At 30.0% G+C, this 12,625-nt stretch overlaps 1 protein-coding gene and 1 long non-coding RNA gene across 4 annotated transcripts; one reads left to right on the top strand and one right to left on the bottom strand.

Moving 5' to 3' along the window:
- The first annotated feature begins 1,191 nt into the window (after positions 1-1,191).
- Positions 1,192-2,033, top strand: LOC107902937 (uncharacterized). Its single transcript, XR_001685641.2, has 2 exons — positions 1,192-1,314; positions 1,677-2,033. It is a non-coding gene; the product is annotated as an uncharacterized lncRNA (long non-coding RNA).
- Positions 2,034-4,997: 2,964 nt separating this feature from the next.
- Positions 4,998-12,003, bottom strand: LOC107903791 (MACPF domain-containing protein At1g14780). 3 transcript variants are annotated; one of them, XM_016829959.2, is made up of 8 exons: positions 11,448-12,003; positions 9,288-9,526; positions 8,140-8,341; positions 7,976-8,053; positions 7,694-7,877; positions 6,837-7,003; positions 5,754-5,941; positions 4,998-5,653 (listed from the first exon to the last, which is right to left on the bottom strand). In XM_016829959.2, the coding sequence occupies exons 1-8, from the start codon at positions 11,694-11,696 to the stop codon at positions 5,389-5,391; spliced, it is 1,572 nt and encodes a 523-aa protein (XP_016685448.1). In that variant the 5' UTR covers positions 11,697-12,003; the 3' UTR covers positions 4,998-5,388. The 3 variants fall into 3 exon arrangements, with proteins under 3 accessions (XP_016685448.1, XP_016685446.1, XP_016685447.1); XM_016829957.2 differs by having other exon boundaries at positions 4,998-5,941; positions 11,448-12,002; XM_016829958.2 differs by lacking the exon at positions 11,448-12,003 and adding an exon at positions 10,651-10,787 and having other exon boundaries at positions 4,998-5,941.
- Positions 12,004-12,625: the final 622 nt, after the last annotated feature.

The following is a 12,625-nucleotide window of genomic DNA, read 5'->3' as shown; positions in this document are numbered from 1 at the left end:
AAAAGCAATGACGTATAGATAATTATATATAAAATGTTAAAAAGTAATGATACAATAGTGATGATGATGGAAGGTATAATAATAATAGTAGCAATACAGAGATAATGATAAAAATAAAGAAACATTATATGAATATATATTGAATTTAAATATATGATAATATTGAATGTGTATAATGTGTACATGAAATGGGATTAATATAGGTAACTAGTAATACTAACAATATATATAATATACGTAAAGGAATATACAATACACATATATATTAGAAATAATAATGCAAAAGAGAAAAGAAAAATAATTAATAATACCATATAATACATTAAAAAAAATAAAAATAAGTATGTAATAATATTAAAAGCATATACATAATATATAATATACAAAACAAAATATACGCATAATATATTAAAATATATACATAATATACATAAAATATACGTATATACATATTTATATAATACTTAAAAGGAACAAATATATGTAATAATGCTAATACATATATGCGTAGTACAATGTATATACACTAAATGAATATATATATATATATAACATACAAATACATTAATAATAATAATAATAACAATAATATTAAGCTATTAATAATACTACATAACATATATATATTAATATTAAGCAAGAATGATCATAATGAGATGCTAATAAATAAATATAAATATGATAACAGTAATAAATATAGTAGTATTAATAATATGAGAATTAAGATAGAATAAATGAGAAAAATTAAGAAAAGGGATGAAATTGAATTGAAAATGGAATTTATGGGGCGAATTTAAAAGAAGTAAAAGAAAGGGGGACTAATTTGAACATGCGAGCAAATAGGAGAGCCTAAAGGAGCAAATAATCCAACCTTTCTAAACGACGCCGTTCAAATATTCCTCCTTCAAACGGGCAGAGGACTAAATTAAAACAGAACTAAAATTTCAAAGCTAAATTTAAAAACATTAAAAGACCTGATTAAAACAGAAAAAAATTGCGGAAGGACCACATAGGCAATTGTCCCAACTATCAAAACGCGCGGACCCTTCTGTGGAGCAAGTCGGTTCCGGGTCGGGTAAGGCGAAACGGCGTCGTTTCGGGGCTTATGGATGCCGACCAAAACGACGTCGTTTTGTATTATCTATATAACTTAAAATCTTGCTTTTTTTACCCATTTGTTGTCTGTTTCTAACAAAAATTTAAACTTTTCTTTGCTCTCTCTCTGCAGGTCCAAGTCCGGTCAGGTCTCGGCGAGCTATCACCGCCCTCCGCCGCGTCTCCGTCGCCGGTGACCGCCGTGCACGGCGGTCGGAGGTAAAAATTTCTCTCTTTTTTTGTGTGTTTTAAAATGTATTCACTTTTCTTTTGTATATATTGCCTATTCACACATATATGGGTATAAAATAGATCGATTGGCCATGAAATATCAACGAAAAAGAAAGAAAAAATAAAACTAACCACTTTAGGACTACGGCTTCTGTTCTTGAGGGCTTTTGGTCTGTTTGGATGCTTTTTTTTTATTTCTTGAAGGCTAATAATGCTGTTTTTTGCTTGAATCTATGTTCTTTTTTTTGTATTTGAAAAATGTCCGAATGTACAAAAGGTAATGGATTCAGCCTTTTATAGGCGTTTACAACTTGCTTCTTGTTCTGTCTTGTCTCGTTTAATGCTTGCAGGTACAATTTTGGGCGGTGGCACAGTGACGAGGGCGGTGGCTGCAGCAGGCAGGAGGTGGCAGACGGCCAGAGGGTTCTAGGTGAGGCTAAGTGGGATTAGGGTCTAATTTTTTTGGGTTGGGTTAGTGTTTGTATTTGGGCTAGGGCCAAATGGGCTTGTACAAATACTTTTTACAAGCATATGTTTTTACAAATGAGTTAAGAGAAGAGACTCCTACTATAAAATTTAGACTTGATCATGAACCATTTGATATAACAAGTATTGAATGGGTTTTGTAAAAGAAATAGTTGTTCAAAACTTTTCTTTTAATCTACTAAAAGAATTTCCTGTAATTATTAAGACTATATTATCAGAAATAGTAAAACAAGATGATTTTTACTATTATTTTTATATACAAATAAGTAGTCTTATTGGTATTGCTGAAAAAGAAATATTTTATCAGCCATACCAAATATGGATTATGACTTATATGAAAAATTAAAAAAGGATAAAATTTTTAATTGGTCTAAAAGAGACTCGGAAATTATTAAAAATATAAAATCAGAAATAAATTATTACTCAAAAGTTTATTTACCAAAACAAGGTGATAGATTAATTTTAAAAACAGATGCATCACAAAATTATTGGGGATGTATTTTAAAGGCTAAAATAGTAAAAAATGAAGAACTAATATGTGGATATAGTTCTGGAAAATTTAAACCAAATGAAATTAATTATGCTATATATGAAAAAGAATTATTAGCCATTAAAAAAACAATAAAAACCTTTTTCATATATTTAACATCTGAAAATTTTATTAAAAAAACTTACAATCAGGCAGTTAAATAATTTCTTACTAATAATAGTTTAGAAACCTAGAAGAATTAGATGGTACAATGATGGTACAATGAATTATGTAGTTTTAATTTTGAAGTTTTATATCTAAAAGGCACTGATAATATTTTTGCCGATTATCTTAGCAGGTTTTATGGATAGAGGTAAAAAACTTTGTAATATTTTAATATTTATAAAATATTAAAATAACTATTTTATATATATTATAAATAACTATAATAAATTATTACAAATATATAAATATTTAATAAATTATTTTATATAATTACAAATCTAATAAATAATATTTAATATTATTTGTAATAATTTATGTTAATAATATTTATAATTAGAACACATATTTCTTTATACATATCTCGTCCCATGGTGGGGGTAGTTTATGAAAATATTGGTTTTTATAAAATTCTATATTTTCATTTTTTAACTTTTGATATTCATGAAGAAATTTTTTAGAAAATTCTTCTAAATATCTTATATCGCATAATTTAATTTTTGACAAAGTATAACTGGCTGTACTATCTTGATCTTTTTTATCAAAATAACCACAAAATTCTGTTTTTAGAATATTTGTTAATCCTTTTAAAAGATCTTTAGGAGTACCTATTTGATTAATTAGTTGTCCTTTTTGGACTTTTCCTACTTCTGATTCTTCCCAACGTCTTAAGAATTGTAAAACATCTCCTTGAAAAGTTCCTACAAAATAATTTAAGAATTTTCTTTTGACCAAGTACCGTTGTTGTTTACAACAATTGTCATTGACTGTGTCCAGTCGTCTATATTTTTTTCATAGTCTGATATTGAAATATTAGTTAAGTCTAAATATATTCCACATTGAGCCACATTTCTTTTATTTAAGTCATCTATCCTATGTGGTATAGGTATAGTTTGACTTGGTTGTTGATTAGTAGATTCTCTTGTATATTTGGTTTTAATTTCATTAGTAGCTATATTTTCGGTTTGATTACCAAAAATCCTAGTAGTATTTTCAACTGTCTCAAAATCTTTATTTAAAGCTCTCAGATAATCATCTTTTTGAATATCTGATTCTAGTTTTCTTTTTCCATAAGGATCTGTTTGATCAGTATCCATTGGTTCTGGAACTTCTATATTTTCTTCCTCATCTGTTGAAGTATTTTCTTCATCAGATTTATAACTAGTTACATTTAAATCTTCTTGATTATCAGAATTACTAGAACGACTACTTTCTGTAGTATCATAATTTAACATATAATGATAATTAAACTGAGTAAATAGATCTTTATGTTTTTCATAAAGTTCTTCTATTAATTTTAAGTATTCTATTCTTTCATTTTTATCATTACTTTAAGTAAATCTGATTTTTCAATGTTCTATTAATTCTTTATAAGATTGAAAATCATATTTTTGTTGATTAATATTTTTTTCTTTTCTGATTTTCAGATTTTTTATTTCTATTAATAGTAGAAGATGACTATTCTGAAGAAGTTTCTTCTTTATCAGATAAAGTTAAAATTATATTGCTATTACCATACTACAAAACTCCTAAATTTATATCTGATTCTATATTATTATTATTAATAGCCTGTTCTAATTTATTATTAACTTCTAATAAAATTTCTTTAGATTTATTGTTCAAATCTAATTCCTTGATATCTCCCATATGATTTACCTTTTCTTCTATATTACTAACTTTATTATATAATTTATTATAATATATAGAGGTTATATCCATTAAACTATTAAATCCTTTATTGAGGGCCGAAATATTATTTTCTTGCTTAGAATCTATATGCATAATATGATTGCAGATTTTATCTTTATATAATCTGTTTCTTCCATGTTATTTATCTATGGTACCTAAAACCTTCTATTATGTTATTATGTCTTAACACACAAAGGCCTAACGTCTATTATAAAGACTTTAACAGGCAAAAATAAGACAAAATAACAGATATATGGGTTTTTAGATAAATAACCACAGAATTAACTGGATTGTCAATTAATATATTTATCTATAAATATATAAATATATTAAAAAATGATTAAAAGTCTTGAAGAACAAGATTTAGAAATCTGTTATGAAGAGGAAATAAATCCTGAAAAAATATTATATGAGTTAATATCAGAAACAGATTCTGATTCAGATGAAGAGGAATATATATTTATGTTTAATGTAGATAGTAGTTCTAAAAATCAATTAGAAAAAATCTCTAAGTCTGAACAACAAGATATAAAATTAAGAAATTTTATATTCTATACCTATTGGTTTATTAAAAATACATTATAATATCTTATAATAGTTATTTATATATAAATATTTTATCTGAATTTTAAATATATTTTTATTTTATAAAATGTAAATATTTATATATATTATAATAAATACATAAATATTCTTATTTAATATGTAAATTGATGATATATAAAATTTTTCATCGCTTCCATGCTCTTCAAATATAACCTTTTTTTATTTATTATTAAAAATAACAAATATGGAACTCTATGAATGAACTGAATGTTTCTTTTTTCTTTCTCTTAGTCCAAAAATAAAGAATTAATAAAATTATAAGCAAACAAATCAATGACAATAATCATTTCTCGACTTTGGGCTGCAGCTTAGGTGGTCAGAATGGCTCAAATTTGGATATAACTACACCACTCTCTACTTGTACAAAGAGATTCAAACCAAAAATAAATTCAACCTATATATGTGTGTATATATATATCGATCACACTCTATATGTACAATAGAGGCCGATGGTCATGGATAGTCCAACAATGCAAACTTTACTTGCAAGCTAATCTTACCACCCTCATTGACTATCTTGGCTGCAGTTACCAACCAATGTCCCGGAGCATCATGTGGACCACGCACCACCTCAGACATGTCCATATATTTTAGTAGTTTTTTAGAGCGAATTGGTGCAGGTGGACCATCAGGATATACACCTGAATTAAGTGCAGTTGGAGCTTGCTTTTGTTGTCCGTTGACTGTCCGTTGAGTGAAAGTAAAAGTCGTACTAAGATTTGTAAGGAAATTGGCCTTACGAGTAGTTTCAGGTGCAACTGCCCACTCAGTCTTCCGGATAGTGCAGTTGGGTATATGAGTATACAGCAGACGGAGATGCAAAACCGTCTTTGCCCACTTCCCTGTGCAAAGAAGCTGTGCACCAGTTACAATAAAAACACCACTTGAGACTTCTTGCAACCAGTTAGGATCATGCTTAACTACAGATGTGCAAACATTTGAGTATCTCTTCCACCTGACTGGCTCTAAAAATTGATCGCTGGGCCTATAGTCGTCTGAACCTCGCCATTGGCATGGCCTGCCGGATGTTGTCATCATATTTGGAAGACTTGAGAGATGTTGCACATGTAATGCCAATCGGTTGCATTTTTTTCCTTCCAAGTACAAACGAAGACCAACTACTGGTTTTAGATCACTTGAAACCTGCAATTGTACGAAATATTTAAATTTATTTTTACAGTAAAACTGTCTTTGTCTGCAAAGAATAGCTAAAAAAATGGAAGAAATTCGATAGCAATTCGGAGGGGTGAAGCAGTTTAAACCTATATTTATACATGTAGCACATCTACATGGTTATGCAAACATGCCTACACATGTATATCTACATGGACGAGAAAGGTAAAACCACATTTAGAAGTGTGTTTGTTGATAGTTGTTACTGCTAAAAATTCAATTCAAACGTTAATATCCACTTCCAGAACTCAAACTATATTTTCTACCAGATTATCAGACAACTTTACCATGAAAAAACTGACCATTTAAATATTAAAGATGTTTTTATTGTCGCCAATGAAAAATTCAACGTAATTTCTTTCCAAGAGTAGTAACTCAACTCCACTTCCTACTATAGGCTTTTACCAAGAAAATATGGCATTTTAATTATAAAAAGGTGACTAAAGTCTACATCAAATCTCCTAGAACCCCGCCAACGTTGTTAGTACCAAAGATGTGCAAGTCATACTTAACAGTGCCATATATATTGGTTTCAAGCAAAACTGGTGCAGTAATATTAAACTTACTTTTAGGATTCTCTGTGCTAGCAGTTTGTTCATGGAATTTTAGTTAAGTCCAGGTTCAGATGCTGTCATATGCTTTTAAATTATATTGTGCATTGCTTACACAAAGAACATGTTAGGTAATGAATTAGTAAATCTTCCCCTTGATTTCAGGAATTATAAATTTTGGATCTTTCAAGACTTCTGTTCTAGATGAGAAGAGGAAGAATAATAATTCAGGTGACAAGACAATATGATGATGAAAACAATAAAACTAATAAGCCAATTATTAGAAGACAATGCTTTATGTGCTGCTTGACTACCTGTGCACAGCTGACTTGTATCTTAGGACCCAGGAAAGCGAATTGCAGGGAAGGGCAAGAAGATTTTTTCCTCTGATGCCTAAGAGGCAGTTCACAGAACATAGGAGCCCATTGTCGTGGAACTTGAAACTCCAAGAAATAACGTAAGTCCTCTGGAGCAGGCTTGTCTACACAGATTCAGCAAGTTAAAGAACTTTACTTTCGCAAAAAACTAGAAATATATAAAAGTATGATAAGATTAAATGATATGTAAAATTATTGTTAAAAAAACAAGAGTAAAAGTCCTCAAACAGCCATTACTTAAGGCGAAATGTTCATTTTCCTTCAGCTTGATTTTTTATTTTTTAAAAAAATTCAAGTTGCGTACATATTTTATTTTTTCCTACCAAGTATAATGTTAAACGAATACATTCTATTATGCTAAATTTCTTAAACATAGCATTGACATGTCAGATTCAGGCAACGGGATATGCGGCATATTTTATTTCCAGCAGGGACACAACAGAGGGTAGATCTTTCCTTAGACCTTGAAGCACTTCCTCTCCAACTAAACATGCCTCAAACTTCAGCTTCATACAAAATATAAACAATCGCAAAAGAAAGTAGTTAAACATATTCTTCAATTGAATTTGAAATAATTTTAAATAAAATAAGTTTTTTTGTGAGTTTCATGTTTTATTCTTTCCAACCAAAAATCTATAAACTTATCCTAGTCTTACCCCAAAACTGTTACTCTAGTCAAGTTATTCAGTTAATATTATTTATTAGAGAAGAATTCCAACCATCACCAACATCATATTTGAAGCAAAAACCCAGAACTGAAGTTATTTCCATTCATCAAGGAAAGCAGTACTTACAACGAAGATACAAGTTGATCGCATGGCTAAGATACCCACTTCCTGGAATCCCACTCAGAAGAGAAGTGATTGGTACAAACTTGAACAAAATTCCTTCTGGTTTAGTAGGTACAGTCTGGAGCCAGTTGGAGTGACTACGCAAGACCACATTTCCTCCCCTTTTTGAAGAAATGATAGTGAGTCCCTATTTAAGATGAAAACAAAGGAAAAAGAAATAATTTATGGCTTCTAATGATAAATTAAACAAAAAATCACAGAGTAACACTCAAGTTCTAGACTCACATCTTTGCTTGATGTTTCCGCAATGCTGGCCAGCTGCAAGGAGTTTGACTTGAATATGTGGTTAAAGACCTCGGGTACCTGCATAAATAAATGGAATTTAGAAACAATACTGTTGTTTACCAAAAACACAAAAGATCTCTTAAATTTCAATGAGATGCTAATACCTTTTGTTTGCCATCTCTTGTTTTTCTCTGCAGTAATGAAGGGCTTTTCCCATCTGAAAACATAACATCTCCAAGATCCTCCAAATACCCCCTGAGCTCAGAAGGAGGAATTGCAGAGGAATAGTTCTGTCTGACACATAGCAAATCTTGACCTCCAACAGCCATTCCGACTATTATGTGCGTCCCATATGTCTGTATGAACCTGCCTAATACAATTTGTTAAATATGTACTGCATGAAACCAATAATAATGATACTAATAGATGCCAAGCAACCAAAATGATTCATGTTTTTCCCAGCCAAATTAGACACGACATTATGTGGCAGAAAATTTGATCAGCACAAAATTTACATGTACACACACAATATATATATTTGTATGTGAATGTAAGGATACTCCCAACCCCCTTATTGTACCATTGGAAAGTGATATTCTAACCAAAGTGTTTGTAATAAACCTCTTAAACATTCCTGTTTTAGTTCAAATTCATATTTGTTATCATAAGAGCAGTAACCTGGCTCAAAAAGAAACAGATGAAAGAAAACCAAAATGCGATACATAAATCATGTAGGACAGCTAGGGATGATTTCATAGTGCATGAATGCATGGTTGCCTAGGTTTCCAAGGACCCTAGTCATGGGTGCAACCTTACAAGAGAAGGGAAACTATGAGCAGAATTGTGAACTGTTAATTAATGTTAAGGTTGCAAGTTAATCACATAGTATTCAAACTGAAAAGATTATGGTAGATGATAGAATGCAAGCATGTTAAATAACATGGTCAATCAAAAGGATTGCACTGCTTTCGGAGGAAACCGGTGAGAACATAACATTTTCTAAACCAGAAGTATTTCATGAGAAAGATGAAAATAAGTAGTACAGCTCCATCATCATCTCATAATTTAATTACAAATTGATGACATACTTTTTCAAGCATACAGCCATGCAGTCAACCTTAACCAGTTGAGAACCACAAATAATTCTGCATAACCAACAATGCCTTTCCTTTAATATAGGCAAGAGTGTAAAACAAACAATCGGCACCATTCATTGTTACGCAAACAGCCTCCACATAATCCATATGATTCCTCATTGATACATAATGATCAAAATGCCAAGAAACTGCAAAACAAAGTATCAGAAACATACCTTGACAATGCTTCTGGATCCCAGTGAGATGGAACAGATTTCTTAACACTATCATGTAAAACAAGTGGAGATGCTGTAAGGTGTAAATGATATAACGAAATAAAGTAACTATCAAAAGCAAGATTTTTGGTGTCTGCAGCATCATGAAGCCAGTCTCCAGTCAAATCAAAAATTGTGTTAAGATAGCCTGAAGGAACCTTTCCTTGTATAGAAGATTTCTGATTAAGAAACTCAGACATCTGCAAAGGAAGAAAGATTTGGGGTCAGAGATAAGGTACATCATTGATACAACATTAAAAAAACTAATTTCAACCTCTATACTGCTCTTAACACGTACAGCATTTAACATAAATAATCTTAGATGGTTTTCATATTAAATCTCTTTTTTTTTCTTTTTCACTTTCTTCATCCCTAAGGTTTGGGTAGAAAACCTTTCAAGATATTTTGACAATAGGATTTTGAAGTAATCAAAGTGTATTAATATCAGCTATTACTAACAACTGGTAGAGTCCCTAGATCATGAAGCAGATATCAGGAACTCATAAATATAGTTACTTTTTTTTTACTTCTGGAATGGAGGTTCGCTTCAAGTTTAAATTTTTAATATCTGTTTATTTCAAACAAAATTATTAAAGAAGAAACTATTACAAAAAAAATAAACATTACTAGCAGATTGAAAACTCCGATAAATGAGCTTCAAACTATGAAAGCTTTTCCACTGCAGCAGTCCATAAATGTTAAATGATCAAAAGGAACCACTCTATATTTAAGTGATTCAATCACTGAAATTTTTCTGTTTTACCTACCAAAATCTATTAATTTCAGCATCTCAATGCCAACACTTGTGGACTCCATTCACAGAAAAATGCTTTCACATGAAACCTTAATAATTAGTAACGGTATCTATGACGTCAGATTCTTTCCTATCTCATTTCATTACAGGGAAGTAGGTAGGACCATATTCAAATGCACAATTCTTAATTAACGCCGAAGAGAAAATTGTTCTCATTTTTTAAAACAGGATTAACTTTGAGCTCAAACAAAAAATGCTCTTCAAAACATGAATCAGGCAGAAATATCATATCCCAACTCTACTGATATCCCCAAATCAAGATTATGGCTTATATTATGAATCAGCACATAAAAATACGAATAAAATATAGAAGTAAATTGTTTCTTAAATCAGTTGACACCATTAGTAGAGAATTAACTAGAGATTAACTCTTAACAGAGCTCTAGACTTTCAAAAAGTTGAGTCATCCCAAAAAATGCTCAAATCACCTAAAGCTCAAAGCTTATTTTAATAGCAGAGTGTGGAGAAATAAGCACGATGTAAAACCATTTATAAGACATGAAAGACAACCCTAGAAATCCATCCTTCAATATCTCTACTTCTTTCCTTATTGATAACCAACATCCCAGAGGAAGAAGAGGAACTCCAAATGGTGAAAGTTCCATGAGTCAATTAGCCCCTTCCCACCTTCTTCACTTGTATGGTTGTAAAAGAATATTAAAGAAAAATCTAATTATCCATTCAAAACAACCCAATTTATATAGGCGCCATTAAATACAAATCCCATCATACATGCAACCTAGCTTTGTTTTCCAAAAAAGAACTTTGAAGTTTCAAAAAAGATGCACTTAGTCAAAAGAGTTGAATATACAAGTCTATCCACATGTGACAAAAAGGTAACTTTTGATCCCACCATTTTCAAGGCTGATTCACCATAAATTAATGCTTATTTATAAAACACAAAGTTGTGATTCAATTTTCAAAAAACATATATACTTGGGAAAGAAAATGTTCTCAGCAATAGCAACTTCGCAAACCACACTAGTTAAGGATTCAGATCAGGCATTCATTAGCATTTCCCATGGTCAAAATTTGTATTCTTGTTCGATCCCGCAAATTTCGGAAACTTTTAGAAAAGTTTTTAGACTTGACATAAGTCGGTCATTTCAACTATTACTATCAAAAATGACAAAACAGAACAAAACCTGATTCACCCATGAATCAGGAAACTGATACAAATCTAAGTTTGAGGAGGGGAAAATATGAATTGGGTATCTGAAATAACATCTTAACCACATAAAAAATAAAGCCCCAAATATTTTATCAAATAAACAAAAGAGAAATAGAAAAAAGAAAAGAAAATAGACCTGATTGAATTCAAGAACATCAGATTTGAATCGAATACGGTCGCCTTTATCAAGACGAATATCTTGAGAAACATCTTTGATAGTAAAAACACCAGGCAATACAATGTCTCTTTTGTCGGTTTCATCAAGCACCACCAACCTTGCTCCTTTAGCATATTTCAACCTGAAATCTCCGCTAATATCAAAGCCTTTTCCCAAAGCTTCCATAGCTCTAACCTCAATTGGCTTCTCACTTTCCTCCGTCACCATTCCTTTTCTTCTTCTTTTTTTCTCCTCTGCTCTGCTAGCTCAAAGACTTAAAACAACAGCAACAACTTCAAAATTGTAGCTTTGGATTGTAGTGTTTCTTAAAGAAAGAAATAGTATTTGTACAAAATTTGACCGACAGCTTTATTATCGTAGGCCACTTTAGACTCATAAATGGATATATATATACAGTACATACATACACACATACACATGATCCACCAGGCAGGAAGACAAAAACAAATTGAGTTTACTTGTGCGTTGAGGGAGAAGAAAAGGTTATTTCTTTTCAACGTTCTTATGAATTTTGTATAGAATTGGAAGGGTGGAATATTTGAAATTTAATATTAATATTAATATTAATATATTTGATAAAACTAGGAACGAGGAGATTTCCGGGAAAGGGAAAAGTTTGTGGAGCGCAGTAAAATTTTTGTTTTTATTGGTATTTATTTATTGCTTATCATCGTTTACCTTTAATACAATTTTTTGAAATAATTTATAATATCTCCAATTTTTTAATCTATAAATGCACAATTCTTTTATTATAATATTAGTTTTTTTTTGTGTGTGTGTGATGCATTGATTGTATATACTAATAAAAATAAATAAGTTTAATGTTTTAAGATTTTTGTATTTAAAATATTAACTACAGGAAGATTGATATGGTAACTAAAATTAAATTTTATTTGAATTTTTAAAAAAAATATTTAAATAAACTTCAATTAAACAACTAAAATAATTGTTTGATAAATAAAACTAATTATTAATAATTTTATAAAATATAGAAATAATATTCGGAGAAAATTTGTAACTCAAAACTAAATTAGACAAATTAAAAAACTATTTTAAAATTATTTTAATTAATATAATTTTTTAATAGAATATTTTGTACCCTTTTGAATTTCATTAAAAAATAGTTTTATAAACCA

This window comes from Gossypium hirsutum, chromosome A10, assembly GCF_007990345.1.
Source record: "Gossypium hirsutum isolate 1008001.06 chromosome A10, Gossypium_hirsutum_v2.1, whole genome shotgun sequence".
Taxonomy (NCBI): domain Eukaryota; kingdom Viridiplantae; phylum Streptophyta; class Magnoliopsida; order Malvales; family Malvaceae; genus Gossypium; species Gossypium hirsutum.
This window is presented reverse-complemented; position numbering and strand designations above follow the sequence as displayed.

What these genes read in the sequence shown, in the direction of transcription:
- LOC107903791 (XM_016829957.2), bottom strand. Translation starts at nt 11,696, where the DNA reads ATGGTGACGGAGGAAAGTGAGAAGCCAATTGAGGTTAGAGCTATGGAA. An exon ending in GATCCAGAAGCATTGTCAAG is followed by an intron (nt 8,342 to 9,287) that starts GTATGTTTCTGA and finishes TGTATTAGGCAG; the next exon opens with GTTCATACAGACATATGGGA. An exon ending in CAAGAGATGGCAAACAAAAG is followed by an intron (nt 8,054 to 8,139) that starts GTATTAGCATCT and finishes TTATTTATGCAG; the next exon opens with GTACCCGAGGTCTTTAACCA.